Genomic DNA, 16,710 nt, shown 5'->3' with positions numbered 1-16,710 from the left:
CAGGACGAGGCTCGGCGCCCAGCCTCTTTCGTTCCCAGCAGGCTTTGCGCACGGGAAGATGGCGGCGTCCTGGTGGAGGTCTTGAGGAGAGCAAGTCGGCAGGCATGGCGTTGGCGTCGGGGCCCGCCAGGCTGGCGCTGGCTCGCCCCGGACAGCTCGGCCTTGGGGGCTGTGGGGCCCCGAAACGCGGGGCGTACGAGTGGGGCGTCCGCTCCACGCGGAAGCCCGAGCCTCCTCCCCTGGACAGGGTGTACGAAATCCCTGGACTGGAGCCCATCACCTACGCGGGGAAGATGCACTTCGTGCCATGGCTGGCGCGGCCGGTCTTCCCGCCCTGGGATCGCGGCTGGACGCATCCAAGGTTCTGCCAGCCGCCCCCCGTGCACGAGCATCCGCTGTACAAGGACCGGACCTGCCACACCTTCCACCAGCGCTGCCGCCTCCTGGAGGGTGAGGCCCCAGGCCGGGCGGGAGGGGACCTCGTTCCTCTTCCCAGCGCTGACCCCTGCCCTCGGTAGCGCCGGGCAAGACATTGACATTCCGAGGGTCTCGGTTTCTTCGTCTGCGAAACGGGGCCAGTAGTGACTCCTGTTTTCCGAGAGGCGTTTGGATTCAGTGGGTTGTAAAGTCCCCGATCGCTTCCCTACCCCCATCTGGTTCTCTAGCTCTCGATCCTCCGGAGTTTTGTTACAGACTCTCCAGAACGCTTTCAAGTTTAAGGAGCAGTGGCAGTGTGGGGACTCAAACTCCACTCCCGCTCCAGGGTTTTTTACGCTCCACCGCAAAATCCAGAAATTCCGTTTCTACACGTTTGCATGGGTTTAATCCTAAAGCATGAGGCCCCTTTGGTAGATATGGGCTTTTCCTGTCAGGAATGGGGGTGGGTCAGTAGAAGAGATCTGGGTTTGGAAAGGTGGGCTTCCATCGACCTGATCCCCCAGGGTCGGTCTGAGTGCAGCAGACAGACCCTTATGGCCCAGCCGCCTCAGCCCCTTTTTAATGGCTTTGGGGCTGGCACGCAGGGTCTCAGTTAACCACCCATCGGTAGACAGTCATTCCTGAAGGGGCGTTGAAATCTGGCTGTGCTAGCTTCTGCTCCTTATTGTTAGTTCTGACCCCTCAGATGGCTCCCTCTCCTCTCTCTCTCTCTCTCTCTCTCTCTCTCTCTCTCTCTCTCTCTCTCTCTCCAGCCTTTGCCACAAGATGGGCTTAAGTATCTCAGTCTGAATTGTCTTTTTTTTTTTTTGGTGACTGCCTATCCCAAAGGTGTAAAGCAGGCCCTCTGGCTCACCAAGACCAAGTTAATTGAAGGTCTTCCCGACAAAGTACTTAGCCTTGTTGACGACCCACGGAACCACATAGAGAACCAAGATGAACGCGTTCTGAACGTGATCTCTCATGCCCGTCTCTGGCACTCCACTGAAGACATCCCCAAGAGAAAGACCTATTGGTAAGTTTCCCCCAAGTCAGTAAGATTTCCAGGTGATGGATTTTGGGGTCAACATGTTGTTTTATGTCTACAAATGTTTCTTCTTTTTTCCAAGCCCCGTCATTGTGGACAGCCTGATACAGCTGTGTAAATCCCAGATTTTAAAGCATCCTGCTCTGGCCAGGCGGATCTGCGCCAAAAACTCCAGGGTATCCACCACCTGGAACCGAGGTTGGTCATTTGTTAGCCAGAAAGCTTTAGCCTGTTTTTTATCTTTCTACTCTTAGCCTTACCACCAACTCACATGATCAGCACCCGCCCCCCCACCACACCCCCATGTGTATCCTCACTTCTGTCCTTCATGGTCCAATTTTGTAGGCTTAGGCACATCCTCAATTTCCTTAGAGTTTTAATGGGTAGCTTGAGGGGCCCAGCTTTTTTGTTTGTTTGTTTGTTTAATATATTTTTTTATTGATTTCAGAGAAGAAGGGAGAGGGAGAGAGAGACAGAAACATCAGTGATGAGAGAGAATTCATTGATCGGTTGCCTCCTGCACACCCCCCACTGGGGATCAAGCCTGAAACCTGGGCATATGCCCTTGACTGGAATCGAACCCAGGACCGTCAGTCCACAGGCTGACGGTGTATCTACTGAGCCATACCAGCTAGGGCTGTTTGTTTTGTTTTTAATCACTTCTTTCCAAGACTGTTACTTCAGCCGTATCTATTGAGTGCCTGCAGGGGCCTAAAGGTGACAACGTAAGGAGGTAATGAAGCACACGGAGTCTCTGCCTTCACAAAGCTCATATTCTATTGCCAGAGCCTTTGTATCCCATGCATGCTTTTCTCCGTTTCCAACCCATTTTCCACGCAGCTGCTAGAGTGATCTTTCTAAAGTGCACATCTTAGGTGCCTCTCATACCAAATCCTTCACTGTCTCCCAGTGGCTTAAACCATTTATCACAGTACCCAAGGCCCGCTGTGCTTTGGCCACCGGCTAGTCTTTCTAGCCTTGTCTCTTGCTCTACTGCCTATCACTCTCCATGCCCAAATTTATACTTTAGCCACTTGCAGCTTTTTGGCATCAAGATTTTACACCTTTGCACATGCTGTGCACTCTATCTGGAATGCTCTTTCCTACTTTCTTCATTTAAGTAAATTCTTACCTGTAAGACTCAACTCATGCCCCCTTCTTGTGTGTATCCACACAAGTTAACTATTCCTACTCTGTGATTCTTATGCCCATTATGCATACTTCTTTCATAGTATACTGTATTGTAATTATCTGACACAGAGGCCCGATGCACGAAACTTGTGCAAGAGTAGGCCTTCCTTCCCCCAGCTGCCAACACCAGCTTCCCTCCGGCACCCAAGACCTGGGCTTCCCTCGCAGCCCTGGCTTCGTCCAGAAGGACATCCAGTCTAATTAGCATATTACACTTTTATTATTAGAGATTTTTCCTGTCTGCTCCACTGCACTGTGAACTTTGTCTACAGTTTCTTAACAGTTCGTGGTACATGATGGGTGCTGACTGAAGGGATGTGTGAATGAGTACCAAATTTTAAATGTCTCAGGCAGGGATGGTCAGAGTACACAGGTGTTCTGATGAGTGGAAACCTGAAGCAGGGAGACCAGCGAGGGAATAATTTGGGATTTTCAGGACATCTGCTTGGTCACATTTCTCCAGCTTGCCCCTTAGAGTCGACTTCCTGGCAAGGAGTCAGCTTTGCAGAGGTAATGGCACCACTAAGGAAATTAGTGAACCTCATTAATAGAGGAGCACTTGTTGGCCCATCATCAAGTATTACCTCTAATTAAACTGCCCCATTTGGAGCTGTCACTGGAGGAGGGATGTGGAGGGAATTGAATTGGAAACCACACTAGAGTGGTCCGTGGGGAGAAGCTAAAACCCAAGGTTAGGAGAGGTCCAGGCACATTTATCTTCCTTGCAGATTAAATGTGAGGAACAGGAAATACTTCAGAAAACTGTTCCTGAGGTATAGGTATGATTTATTTTAACAAATAGAGTTTATCTATTCATAGATGTAGTATCCCTTTTCTGCATACCCAATAAGGGAGGCCGCATGCTAATTAAATGGCAGTTTTTAATGGCCACACAACACATAAGCTTGTTGTTCTTTTTAAAAAATATATATTTTTATTGATTTCAGAGAGGAAGAGAGAGATAGAAACAAATGATTAGAGAGAGTCATTGATCGGCTGCCTCCTGCATGCCCCCCACTCAGGATTGAGCCCACAGCCCGGACTGGGAATCAAACTGTGACCTCCTGGTTCATAGGTCGACATTCAACCACTGAGCCATGCCAGTCAAGCAAGATCCTCATTCTTGATCCATTACTATTGCACAGCTATTTGACTATTTCTAAAAAACCACACATCTTTAGAGGAAGGTTTGCCTCCGTGGAGAATTCTTATGAAGCCATTCTCAAGGAGTTCTGGTGGTAGCATGTGGCCACCTGTGGGGACCTCTGTGAAGGTCATTCCCATCCAGAGTGGCAGGCTTGCTAATTAGTCAGATGTGAGTTTTCTTCTGTACACCTATGTCACTTTGTAGCAAATATGCTAATCCAACGTAGTGAGGCTTTCTGGCCTGGTTTCTTTCACTCGGTTACTGAGAACATCCTGGGTTTAATAGCCTTTTCCTGAGCCTCTTCTCTCAGCACTTCTTTCTCTCTGCTCTCCCTCCCACTACACCATACTCTGGTCATCTGGAGGCATTTCCCTAAACTCTGCCATGGAGGAGCACGCTTGTATGCCTTTGCACCTGTTACTCCTTAACTTGGATGCTTTCCTCCCCTTCCTTTGCCTGGCAGCTCTTACCCAGAGGTTTTCAATCCAGGGCGGGGTGGCCCGCGAGGGGAGATTTGCCAGTGTCTGGATACAGTTTTTATTGTGGCATGACTTTGGGCTGTGGGTGTGGGGAGGGAGTTCTGGCATCCCGGGGGTAGAGGTCAGGGACGCTGTCAGATCTACAGGACAGCCTCCCTCACTAAAGAATCATCTGGTCCCACATGAGCATAGTGCTAACGTTGAGGAACTCTGCCCTTGACAACCTTCAGAGGCTGGTTTGAAGGCAATGCCTCTTTGAGGAAGCTTCCCAGGCGTCCTGAAGGAGGCCGTCCCCACCTCCACGACCTCTGAGTGTGGTTCCCTTTTGCTGTAGCACTTACTATCTGGTGAGCGTCTTGAGAGCAGAGAGTAATTCTCACTTACTTCTGGGTCTCCAGCTTAGAGCAGGGATGATCTGTGTGGAGCAGACTCGAACCTACAGAAACCGCCAGGTCTTAGGGCGTCACTGGGAAGGGAACACAGGAAGAAGAATGTGCCCGGACTGGTGTGGCACAATTGGTTGGGTGTCCTCCAGTGCACCAAAAGGGTGCCGGTTGATTCCCAGTCAGGGCACATGCCCAAGTTGCGGGCTCAATCCCTGGTGGGAGTGCAGGAGGTAGGTAATGGTATTTCTCTCTCTCTCTCTCTCTCTCTCTCTCTCTCTCTCTCTCTCTCTCTCTCTCCCTCCTTCCCTCCCTCCCTCTCTCTCTAAAAATCAATAACAATATATGTTTAATTTTTTTGTTAATCCTCATCTGAGGGTATTTTTCCCATTGCTTTTTCAGAGAGAGGAAGGGAGGGAGGGAGGGAGAGAGGAAAAAAGAGAGAAACATTCATTGGTTGCCTGTCGCACGCGCCCCAACCAGAGGCAGGTCCGTACCCTTGGCTGGGAATGGAACCCATGACCCTTTGGTGCACAGGCTGACATTCTAACCACTTACCCACACCGGCTGGGGCAATTATATATATATATATATATATATATATATATATATATATATATATATATATATATATATATATATATATATAAAATAATAAAAAGAAAAATGCATTAGTCCCAGGATTAATATCTTAACCAAAGTTTTGTTTTCTGTGATTAGGGTGAGCACTCAGAAAGCTATAAAAGACGAGCGTGGCAGGACGAAGCTGAGATAAGGCTTTAGACCAGGTTAGACTAATCGTCTTTCTCCCCTTTAGAGTCTGCTCTCCTTCAGGTCGATGGTATTAGCGGAACCCGGCTGAATGCCAAGGATCCTCTGCCCCCCATCGCCTCCAGAGAGGAAGTTGAAGCTACTAAGAATCATGTTCTCGAGACGTTCTATCCCATATCTCCCACTATTGGTCTTCAGGAATCCAATGTTTATGATGAGAAAGACGACACAGGTAAGTGTTGGAGCCTTTGCCTTTCAGACAGTGTGCTGATGAGACATGCTTTTTCCAAAGGGGAAGGATCTGCCGAGTACTTACTATGTTCGAGGCGCCTCCCGTGCGTTTTCTTCTAAGATCCATGGTGCAGCCCTGTGAGACAGGCACTGTTGTCTCCCTTTAGAGGCAAAGCAACTGAGGCTCAGGGGAGGGTACATGATTTGCTCAAAGGTTGACTTTGCTTTTGACACTTGAAGAGCAACTCTGTGACATCAGAGTTTTAATGGGCAGCTTGAGGGACTTTGATCAGGGTCAGGTGTTTCCTGTAGTCATGGGTCCTTTGAAAGACCCTCTTTCTCTGTAAACTCCGGCCAGCCTCCTGGTAGGACTGAGGAAGCCCCACAGGCCTTGAGCGGTGCTGTTCATCCAAGGCACCACCGGCTACCCAGTCAGGCCAGGCAGGCCCACAACTCCTGCTGTCCGCTCAGCCTTTATGAGCCGCACTGTCTCCTGAACCTCTTCATTTCCACCGCTGTGGCCCCGGCCAGTCCCTGCTGTCTCTCACCCAGCCTACTGCCATAGTCTCCCAGCTGGTCAGTGTGACCTGGCTGTTTTCCTTCCTGCCCGTCTAGTTCACAGTCTGGCCTTTCCAAAACAAAAGTAATCCCACCTCTCTCCAGGCCCACTTCCCATTGTCTGTTGGACAGAGTTTGAATTCCTTAGCTTACCACGTGAAGGCCTGCAGGTCTGGCCTCTGCCTCTCTCACCAGCCTCATCTTTGCTCTCCCAGAGGCCCCCTTTACTGCTGCTATCCTTAACGCATCATGCCCTTTCTCACTTCCATGCTTTGACACACTCTTCCCTCTGCACACCTGGAACTTTTGACGATTTGCCTCATTTTGTCTTCAGCTTGATAATTCCTCGCCTTTCATAATTCATCTCAGGAATCACTTCTTCCCAGAAATGCTCCAGTCTCTTCAAGGACCTGTTATCTTTCCTCCCACAGCCCCTGACTCGCCTTGTATCTCGACATGTCCCTCTAGGATCGGTTTTCCTGTCTGTTTTCCCCTCTGAACTGTGAGTTCCTCAAAGGCAGTGGCAGGCTCTGCGTTGCCTGCCCCTGGTGCCTGTCTTAGAGCTTGGCACAGAGTGAGTGCTGAGTGCTGAGGGACTGAAGCAAGAATTGAGGCAGATGGGAAAGCTAAGTCTCTCTTAAGTAGCGCTCTTTGGGATTTGCAGAGCCTACAAATTCCCAGCCTCTTTCTTCCCCCTTTTCACCCACTTTCACTAATGCAGGTTACTCATTCTAGAAGCCCCCAGCCTGCTAAGGGTTCGCCAGAGCCTGCAGGGGAGGAGAATGATGACTGGCAGGGTCCTGGCTGAGATGAGCACATACTAGGATTCTCAGCACCAGTGTTGTGTAGATAGTTGTGAGGTATGAGGCAAGTCATATATCATTAATAATAAAGTATTGAATTTTGCAAATGATTTGCTTTTTAAAAAAATTGATTTCAGAGTGAGAGGAAAGGAGATAGAGAGGCAGACAGATAGACAGACATTGATGTGAGAGAGAAACATGGATCAGTTGCCTCCCACACGTGCCCCAACTGGGGCCAGGGCTCAAACCCACAACCTGGGCATGTGCCCTGACTGGGAGTCAAACCGTTGGTGCACAGAACGACATTCCAATCAACGGGCCCACAACGGCCAGGGACAGATGATGTGCTTTAAAAACAAAATTACCACAGGTTTCAGGTTTCCCTTCTGATAGCATTGTCATCCGTGTGCTCAAAAGAGGAAGGGGTGGAGTTAGATTCATGCAAGAATCACCTGTAGCAGGTTGGCTCACATTTTCCGTAAAGAGCTAAATAGTCAAGGTTTTGCAGGCCATATATGGTCTATCTCTCAGCTACTTAGTAGACCTTATGTGAATGAGTGAGTGGGCAGGGTGGTGCTATAGTAAAAAAAACTTCATTTTAAAAAATGGGTAAGGGGCCAGATCTGGCTGGCATGCAGAAGCTTGCCAGCCCCTGAGCGAGGGTGGTAGTATCTGCCTTTCCGGAGGCGTGGGCAGGCTGATTAATCTGCTGTCCTCTCCATGGTTGTGTATCTTGCAGGTTTCCAGGAGGGTTATCCTTACCCCTATCCCCACACTCTGTATTTGCTGGAGGCAGCCAATATCCGACCGCTACGCTTTCAACCAGATCAGCTGAGGGCCAAGATGATCCTGTTTGCCTTTGGCAATGCCCTGGCCCAGGCCCGGCTTCTCTATGGGGTATGTATCAGGGGAAGACCCCTGGGCTGCCTTATACCGCTCAGGAAAGAAGGGTGCAGGGAAGGAATCCTTGCTCGACAGAGGAACTTCAGGCACTTCCACTCACCCTGCAGAGATGAACTGCCATCTGCTGGGGCCTGCTTTGTGCCTGCCTTTTACGTAAGATGCCTTGTTTGTTGATCACAGTAGTCCACACGGTTTCACTGGGACCCCCGGTGTTAAGATTATGCCACTGAATCGCAGGGAGGCTCAGCCGCTTCTCCAGGGTTACACAGCAGTAAGTGGTGGAGAAAGGATGGGAACCTGGTGTCCCCAGCTCCTGCAGCTTCTGTTGTGTGTCTGCAGTGTACCGCCTCTGTTCACAGTATCAGAACCGGAGCTCCAGTCTCCATTGGGCCGGCAGGAGAGTGGCCTGACCTGCCTCCCAAGTCTGGACAGGTGCGGGGGACCCGAGGTCCCCTTGGTGGTAGCCCCTTGATTCTAAGAAGAGGGCTCGGGGACCGATATGGTTTAGAATGCAGGCTGGGTGGCTGCCACATGGAGCTTCCTCAAGGTTGCGGGAAAGCGTTTGTGGGAGTTGCTGCCAACGTCTAGAATAGATCTTGGTTAGAGCCGAAGGCCCTCCTGGGGGAGTGAGGAAATTCAGCATGTTCTGTTGTCCATCACACTCCATCTGGGAACTAGGGGGGGCTGGGAAGGTGGTGAGCCAAATGAGATGGAGAGTGGCATAGACTTTGCCTGGTTTGAGCATCTGCTACATGCAGTCATTTAATTAGGGATCTTTATGTCAGTGGTTCTCAGAGTACAGTCCTGGATTAGCAACAATAGCATCATATGAGAAGTTGTTGCAAGTGCAGATTTTCAGACCCACCTCAGACCTACTGTATAGAAACTGTGGGGGTGGGCCTGGCAATCTGTGCTGGACAAGCCCTCCGGGTGATGCTGGTACAAGCTCAAGTTTGAAACCACTGCACTATTTAGTCCGTGTAGCAACCCCCTGTGGCAGATACTAGTAGCTTCATTTTACAGATGAAGAAACAGGCTCAGGGAGGCTAAGTAACTGCCCAAGGTGACACAGCCATAAGTGTAGCAGCTGTCACATCTTTCTGTGACCTCCTTGTGTCTTTCCAGTCCTTGTAAGGTTATCTTCATTCTATTCTCTATATTTCCTGAAGACTCTGGAAGGTTAGGTAACTTGCCCAAGAGCCCACAGCTAATGAGTAGGTCGGCAAGCACCGGAGCCCTGATCCTTCCAGCTTCGAAGGACTGCTGCCTCCCAGGGCAGGGGAAGGAGTCAGATCATCCAGGGCTGGGTTCCAGGCCTGCAGGCGCGTTGTGGCTTCTGTGCCAGCTATTGCCAGCAGAGCATGGGTAGCAGCGCTGTCACTAATTGCCACCCAGTTGGGTAGAAAGGAGCGCTCCTCTCACCAGCCCCTCCAGGTACAAATTATTCCTGGGGATGTGAAGGTGAGCAATTATAGGAAGAGCCTCTGTGTAAAAGGTAAAATTGCTGAGAAATTTATGTACTACCTGCAGCTTTATTGATCTGTAGAGGGAGATAAGAGTCAATACAGAATTCTCAGCTAACACTTAGAGGCACTTTTCTTTTTATTTATTTCTCATGCAGTTGAGAACAGGTATTTCTAAGGCCAGCAGTCCCGGTGTGGCCCATACGGAGTTTTGACAGTAGCTATTCCTAACGTTAGATTCCCTGAAGGGGTGAATGTAGGCAGCATTTTCGAATCAAGGATGCTGTGCTCCATGGGGCTGCCTAGTGGATCTCTGTCTGGTGGGTAGCAGTCATGAGACTGATTGCTGCAGAGTCTCTGTGGGTGAACATGATTGTCATCCAAGCTGGGACCCTACTGTGAGAGAGAAGGGATGCTGCTAGTGGACACAGGGGACACTGGCATAGACCAGAACAGTCGGGACTTTTTGTTTTGTTTTGTCCTTGTAAGGTTATCTTCATTTCTATTCTCTATATATTTCCTGAAGACTCTGGAAGGTTAGGTAACTTGCCCAAGAGCAAGTTAATCTTTGTTAATCCTCACCCGAGGATATTTTTCCATTGATTTTTTTATTTTTAGAGTGGAAGAGAGAGGGAAAGACAGAGAGAAACGTCGGTGTGAGAGAAACACATCAGTTGGTTGTCTCCTGCACATGCCCCGACCAGGGCCTGGGCCGGGGAGAAGCCTGCAACCGAGGCATATTCCCTTAACTGGAATCGAACCCGGGACCTCTTGGTCTACAGGCCAGTGCTCTATCCACTGAGTCAAACCGGCTAGGTCCAGAACAGTAGGGTTTTAAGTGATTTAATAGCATGGGGTTGGGCTCACACCTCAATGGTAACCTCAAACAAATTATGCCACCTCTTCGAACCTCGGTTTCCTCATCTGTTTAGTGAGAATATATCGCAAGATTTATGAGCGTAGAAGTGACTTTATGTAAGACTGGCACAATGCCTGGCACATGAGAGGTCTTCAGCAAATGTTGCTAGTGTTGTTTTTATTAGCAGGTGGCACTGATTGAAAGAGAATTAGCAAATAGGTTGATTGGTGAAACCCTGAAGCTGACATGGCTGATTCAGAGCTGCATGGAGGGCATGAAGCCCAGGCAGACGACTGCCTGCGTTCCAGGATGCCAGGCCTTGGGGAGCCAGTGGGAGTGGAGATGAGCATGGCTCGACTTAGCCAGTCTGGGTTCAGAGATGTCTGCTGTCATGCATCATTGTGCCTTTAGACAAGCCACTTGCCTTGCTGAATCTGTTTCCTCATCTGTCAGATGGAATGAGAGTGGAGTGAAACTGCATTAATCCAATGACCCTCCGGGCCCACATTGACAGAGCTGATGTCACCAGGAGTTTGAGGATTTCCTGTCCTGTGCAAAGGCCAGGCAAAGCCAGGCTGGGTGAGGGGGGATGGCCTGGCCCTGGTCAGTGCCCTGAACTCCTCATCCCATTTTCATTGTCTTGTGGTGAAACCAGTGAGTGGGAGTGGGCATTGTTTTAAAGGCCAGGAGAGAAGCTGCCTTGTTTGTGCTCTTGCGCTCCACAATTCCCACAATTCCCGATTTGATTACTTGTCCCCTTTTCCTCTCAGAACGACGCGAAGGTTTTGGAGCAGCCAGTAGTCGTGCAGAGTGTGGGCACTGATGGCCGAGTCTTCCACTTCCTGGTCTTACAGCTGAACACCACAGATCTGGCCTCTAGTGAGGGCATCAAGAATCTGGTCTGGGTGGACTCAGACCAGCTCCTCTATCAGCATTTTTGGTGCCTCCCGGTGATCAAAAAGAAGGTGGTGGTGGTAAGTCCAACCATCTCAGCCTGTGACAGAGCAGGGTCGTGACTCTCCCTCCCCAGGGTGAGCGGGAGTGGGGTTGAGGGGGTACTCATGTGTGGGACCCTGACTTTAGGAGCTTGGTGCCCAGGACCTCTGACTGGAGGGCTCCTTCAGCCATGCCCATCCCCTAAAACAACGCCTTCCACCCTGAGCTCTGCCCAGCTCTCCCTCCCGCTTCCCTCTGCACTACCACACCCAGCACCTCAGCTACCCAGTGTGCCCTGCACTTAAGTAGCTCAGAATCCTGGGGATGCTGCAAAGGAGGCTCCCCCCCCCCGCCCCCACATTCCCATTGTCCTTCCATTGGCCACCCTCCACTTGTCCTTCCAGGTTTAGCATAAGGCCCCACCAGCCCACTCCTATAGCCCCTATATTCCATCATACACGATCACATTCTGCATCCCCTGTTTACATGTTTTTCTCCCTCACACGCAGCTCCAAGCTCCTTGAAGGAAGGGCCTGCGAGCGATGCATTCATTCATTTCATTCCACAGGGAGGGAGTTCCTCCTGTGACTGCTGCCCTCCCAGCATCAGCTGAGTCAGGCCTGCTTCCTGTGGGGTGGGCGGTGCAGCATCTAAATAAATTCATAATGTAACTTCAGGCAGCGCTAAGCACTGAAGAGACATAAAGTGGGATCAGGATGAGAGAACAGAGCAGGGCGCTGCTGGATCTGACTGGCTGTCCCGTGTGCCACACAGGGCCTTGTTCAGCCTCTGAACATCGTCCGCATGTCATTGCATAGTTAGTCTCCAGCACAGTGTTGTTTCCACCCTTGAAATTCCTCCTGGGCCTGGACCCTTCTCTTTGCCCCAGACACAGTGTGTCTCACTGGCACAGCCTCACCCACCTCCTCCGCGCCTCTGACCTCAGTCCTCCCCTCCCCCTGCATGCCTCTCCTCTTCCTTCCAGAACACTTAGTGCCAGGCCGCCCTGGTGTGGTCAGTGGCTCCTCTTTCCCTCTCCAGTTCAGCTCCTGCTCCCACCGGCCTCTTCCCCCACCCCCACCCCCAGCCCCACCAGCATCAGCCTCCTCGCCCTTGCTCTTCCTGCCTTCGTGTGTCCCTCTGTACAGCACATGTACTGGTCTCTCTGAAGTCTCCTTCCTTTTTCTTTCTGCCCCATTCTACTTGCCCTTTAAGATTCACCCCCCTCCTCCCAAAAAGACTCACTTATACATGATCTCTTCTGTGTATGGAAGTCAATGAGTTAGTCATTTTCTCCCATCTTTTTCCTACTTCTGCTATGAGGCGCAGCATCTTTTATTGTCCCATTTGACCACCTGGCTGTAAGCTCCGTGAGGGCAGGGGCCCGATTCAAGTCACTGCGGGTTTCCAGCACAGCCCCATACAGAGAGAAGGTGCCTGATAAATGTGTGGAGTGCGCGAGGGCTTATTTATTGTTCCTGGGATGGGAAGGAGCAACAGACCATTTGTAGTGGGTGAAGTCAGAGGAGTTAGGTCAGGTCGGGTTAACAAGATTTGGAAGCAGCAGCTGGGAGTGCTTCATGTCCTCTCGACTCTGGGGTACCTCTCTGGCGCCAACGACCCAGGCCCTTCCTTGGTTCATGAGAGAAAGAAACATTATTGTCCAGGTACTTAGGATGCACATGGAACCAACCTTTGGTTTAATTGCTGCCATTAAACCTAGTAGCAGGATCCTAATGGGCTGTGTTCTTTCCAGGAACCTGTTGGGCCAGTTGACTTCCAGCCGGAGACGTTCAAGAAGTTTTTAGCTCTTTATCTGCACGGTGCTGTGTGAGCCAAGGCCCTTTCTGAGGCCCGAAATCCTCTCTCCCTCCCCCACGGAAGATGCTGCATCCTGGGCTGAGCCTGGGGTCCCCCTGACAATAAAGTGTGCTTCCGGTGCACTGGAGCCTGTGCTGGTGTGAGGGTGCTGTCCCCGGGGCACCCGTAGTCGCCTGCCTCCACAGTGCAGGCCCTGCACGTGACCTGCCCCAGCTCTGCCCACGCAGAGTCTTCACCTCTGAGTTTGTTTCTTCATCTGAAACTTGGGCTAATGTGATCTACCTTGTTTTGAAGACTGTAGCTTCAAAACCACATCATGGGTGCTCTGTGCCGGTCACGAGGTTCTTGCGGGATTATTTAAATTGTGGACACTTCCCACAGTGGCTGCAGAACAGCTGAGTATTTGTTGTAGATTCTCACCCTGTCCTGGTTAATGGATCAGCACATCCCTGGCGCAGCTCGTCTCTCTCTCTGTTCTAGTAGCATCAAGGCCTGCTCTGGCCCGGCCCCTGTGCACCGCCTCTGTAATCCTCACACAGCCCTTGCGAGGTCAGTGTCGTTTCCATATTCAGGAAAAATGTTGGGTGCCTGTTATGGGTTAGGCACTGTGCTGGCCCCTAAAGATGAGACACAGCGTAAGGAATAAGTCCAAGGTTACACAGCTGCTGTTTTAGGTCGGCTTCCCCAGGAAACAGATGGAGATTGGCAGGTGCAAGTGTGGGGAGTCTTTGTCAGCCCCTGCGGAGAGAGGGTGGCAGCATGGGGCAGAGGAGAGGCTGAGCTGGTGGGTGTGCACCTGAGGCCTTGGCCATTTCTGATTTTTGGGTCCCACCAGAGGTGCCGAGCCTTTCTGCAAACCATTGGATGTGCACTGCTCCCCAGAACTGGGGGGACCTTGGGTTGGGTGGCTTTGTTGGGCTGAGTGCAATTCTCAGAGGGACCGCTGAGAGCAGCGGGGTGTGGATACTTCTGCTCTGAAGAGGGAGCGACCCTGGGCTGGCGTTCCTGCCACCGTAGAACACCTTTTGGCTTGGCAGGGACGGGTGGGGTAGCAAAGGGATTACTGGGAAAAGGACAGATTACGCTGGTGGTGTGAAGGGGTCACTGGGGACAGAACATGGTATGAAAAAGCGGGGGCGTCAGGATTCTGCCGAGTCAGGCAGGTTGGGGTGAGGCTGGAGTGGCCAACCCACAAGGGGCCTTGAATGCCTAGCATCCCAGTCTTCCCATGGCAAGTGATCTGGGTGGGGCCAGTGGAATCACTTGCCTGGTTCCCATTTTAAGGATAATTATGAGGTGCTCGCTTCGGCAGCACACATACTAAAAGTGGGACAATACAGAGAAGATTAGCATGGCCCCTGTGCAGGGATGACACCCAAATTCATAAAGCGTTCCATATTTTAAAAGTAAAAAAAGAAAAGATAATTATTACATATAAATGGTGAAAATTGAAAGAACTTAGACGTGTACTATACAAGTGAAGTCACCCCACCCGAAGCAACCCTTAGTCCTTCTCCCTAAGAGTAACCACAGCTCCAAGGTTTCATGCTTATACTGTCACAGGACGTGGAATAACATGTATGTTACTAGTGTCATCCTATTTATAGACTTCGGCACCTCCCTTTCTCACCCAGTGCCTTGGGAGTGCAGGATCTTGCCACGTCAGCACATGTGAGCTACCTTGTTCTTTTGAGCAGCTGCATTAATATCTATCGATGGGCAGGTTATTTTCAGTTGTTAGCTATTGCAAATAATGCTGCAATGAGCACCCTTGTTCATGTGTCTTAGAGTACTTTTGCCAGCATAGCCCTCGGATAAATTCCTAGCAGAATTGCTGAGTCAAAGGGATTTTAAAAACAAGTTGGCAGGGTGACTGCACGGAGCCCAGCTGGAAGCCATTGCGGTAATTCTTGGGTGAGTGATGGTGGTGGCCTGAAGCCAGGCTGAGCAGGCTGAAGGCCCTTGGCGACGGGGGAGGAGTGGGGAGTGAGCGAAGTGAGCCTGAGTGTTGAAGCTGTGGGGAAGCAGATGGGACCTTGCAGCTTGACGACCACCCTCATTCAGCCCCCCTGAGTGAGGACAGCCCTGTGGCTGGTCTTGGTGTGTCCACCTCGGAGCTCAGCCTTGGAGCCTGGTACCCACTGCACTGTGACTTCAAGCCCCTTGCAGCGGACCTGCAGGGTGAGACCAGCAGGATGGAGGATTTTGTCCTCCCCACAGATGAGGAAACGGGCTCAGAGACCACATGGTGTAGTGGGGAGAGCTGGGAAGCTGGTGATGACAGTCCCCCGCCTTCCCCTCCCTCCCCCCCACAGAGCTGTGCCCACCTACCTCATCCTCACCACCTTCTTACATTCCTTTCCCCCCTAAACAGAGAGGGAAGAAATGCAGGACGATTTTTTAAGGCCTGTTTGGCATCAGGCCTGAGAACAGACTACTTACCGAGTCAGTCAGTCTGGGGAGGAAGTAGAAGCACTGTGGGGGGAATGGGAGGTCACACCATAGGCATAAAAACCCACTTACAGCCCAGCCAGTGTGGCTCAGTGGTTGAGCATTGACCTGTGAACCAGGAGGTCACGATTCAATTCCTGGTCAGGTCACATGCCCAGGTTGCAGGCTCGATCCCCAGTAGGGGGCGTGCAGGAGGCAGCCAATCAATGATTCTCATCATATTTGTTTCTATCTCCCTCTCCCTCTCTAAAATCAATAAAAATATTTTTAAAATAATAAAAACCCACTTACAGGGACTTGAGCTTCTGAGCAACAGACTTTCGGAACAAAAATGTTGACACTGCCATTGTGAGTATATTCTCGTCAGGTCAGGTTTGTGTCTTGTTGATTGTTAAGTTTCCTCGATTCATTTTCAGCAGCGGGAACGGACTGAGGGAAGCCTTTTCTAAGAGCTTCCTGTATTCCAGCTTCCCTCTCCTGTTTCCTCATCTGCAAAACGGGATGAAGCACCTCCGTTTCAGGTTTCCCCCTCAGATTAATAAGCTGCACCTGTCCAGGAGGGTTCCAGGCACTGGATCTGGACTTTTCAGAACCCCGTGAAAAGGTGGCTTTTCCCCTGTGGGCTGCTCTGTCCCCCGAGGCGGGCTGGACCTAGGGAGGCTTGCCAGAGGCTCTGTCCCTCAGCTGCAAGCCCAGTGCTGGCAAAGGAGCAGGCCAGGGCCCTCAGGCTTTGCACAGGATCTCCCTGCTTCCTGAGAAAGTCCCTTAAAGCAAGCCTGTGACCTGAGTGCAGACGGTCTTCCCTTTGGCATGAATACACCACAATGACTGGGCCTCCCTGCTTGGCTGCTGGAAGATCAGCCTGTTATAGGGACCCTCTCCCCAGAGATGGGTGCTTGCTACAGGGCAGTCCTGGGGCCCACCTGCACCTCAGGTAAGCTCTCAGGCACTTGGTTCATTCATCCCACGAGGGTCCGTGAGCATCTCGTATGTGGCAAGCCTGCCACAGGCCTGGGTATAGAGCAGTGAACAAAATAAGGGCCTTCCCCTCACCACATTTGGGAAGATGGTGGGGAAAGCAGGGAAGCAGGAACAGACTGGGAGGGAGGGTGTGGCAGGGGTACTGGGGAGCACTCTCCAGACGCCTGTAAGCAAGCGAGGAGGTTAATAAGCTGCCCTTGACCAGGTTTCGAGGAGAAGCCCCGTGGGAAGGCGGCTTTCACTGTAGGCTGCCACTGGGAGCTTGGAGCTG

General features: G+C 51.2%; 1 protein-coding gene and 1 non-coding gene across 2 annotated transcripts; both read left to right on the top strand.

Annotated features, from left to right (window-relative positions):
• Nucleotides 1-22: 22 nt before the first annotated feature.
• MRPL37 (mitochondrial ribosomal protein L37) lies at nt 23-13,134 on the top strand. The gene is made up of 7 exons (XM_059689458.1): nt 23-450; nt 1,267-1,450; nt 1,545-1,660; nt 5,480-5,665; nt 7,765-7,922; nt 11,021-11,224; nt 12,943-13,134. The coding sequence occupies exons 1-7, from the start codon at nt 105-107 to the stop codon at nt 13,018-13,020; spliced, it is 1,272 nt and encodes a 423-aa protein (XP_059545441.1). The 5' UTR covers nt 23-104; the 3' UTR covers nt 13,021-13,134.
• Nucleotides 13,135-14,303: 1,169 nt separating this feature from the next.
• LOC132232049 (U6 spliceosomal RNA) lies at nt 14,304-14,410 on the top strand. The gene has a single exon (XR_009452212.1). It is a non-coding gene; the product is annotated as a U6 spliceosomal RNA (small nuclear RNA).
• Nucleotides 14,411-16,710: the final 2,300 nt, after the last annotated feature.

This window comes from Myotis daubentonii, chromosome 3 (genome assembly GCF_963259705.1).
Source record: "Myotis daubentonii chromosome 3, mMyoDau2.1, whole genome shotgun sequence".
Lineage (NCBI taxonomy): Eukaryota > Metazoa > Chordata > Mammalia > Chiroptera > Vespertilionidae > Myotis > Myotis daubentonii.
The sequence above is the reverse complement of the archived record's forward strand: the minus strand, read 5'-3'. Positions and strand labels throughout refer to the sequence as shown.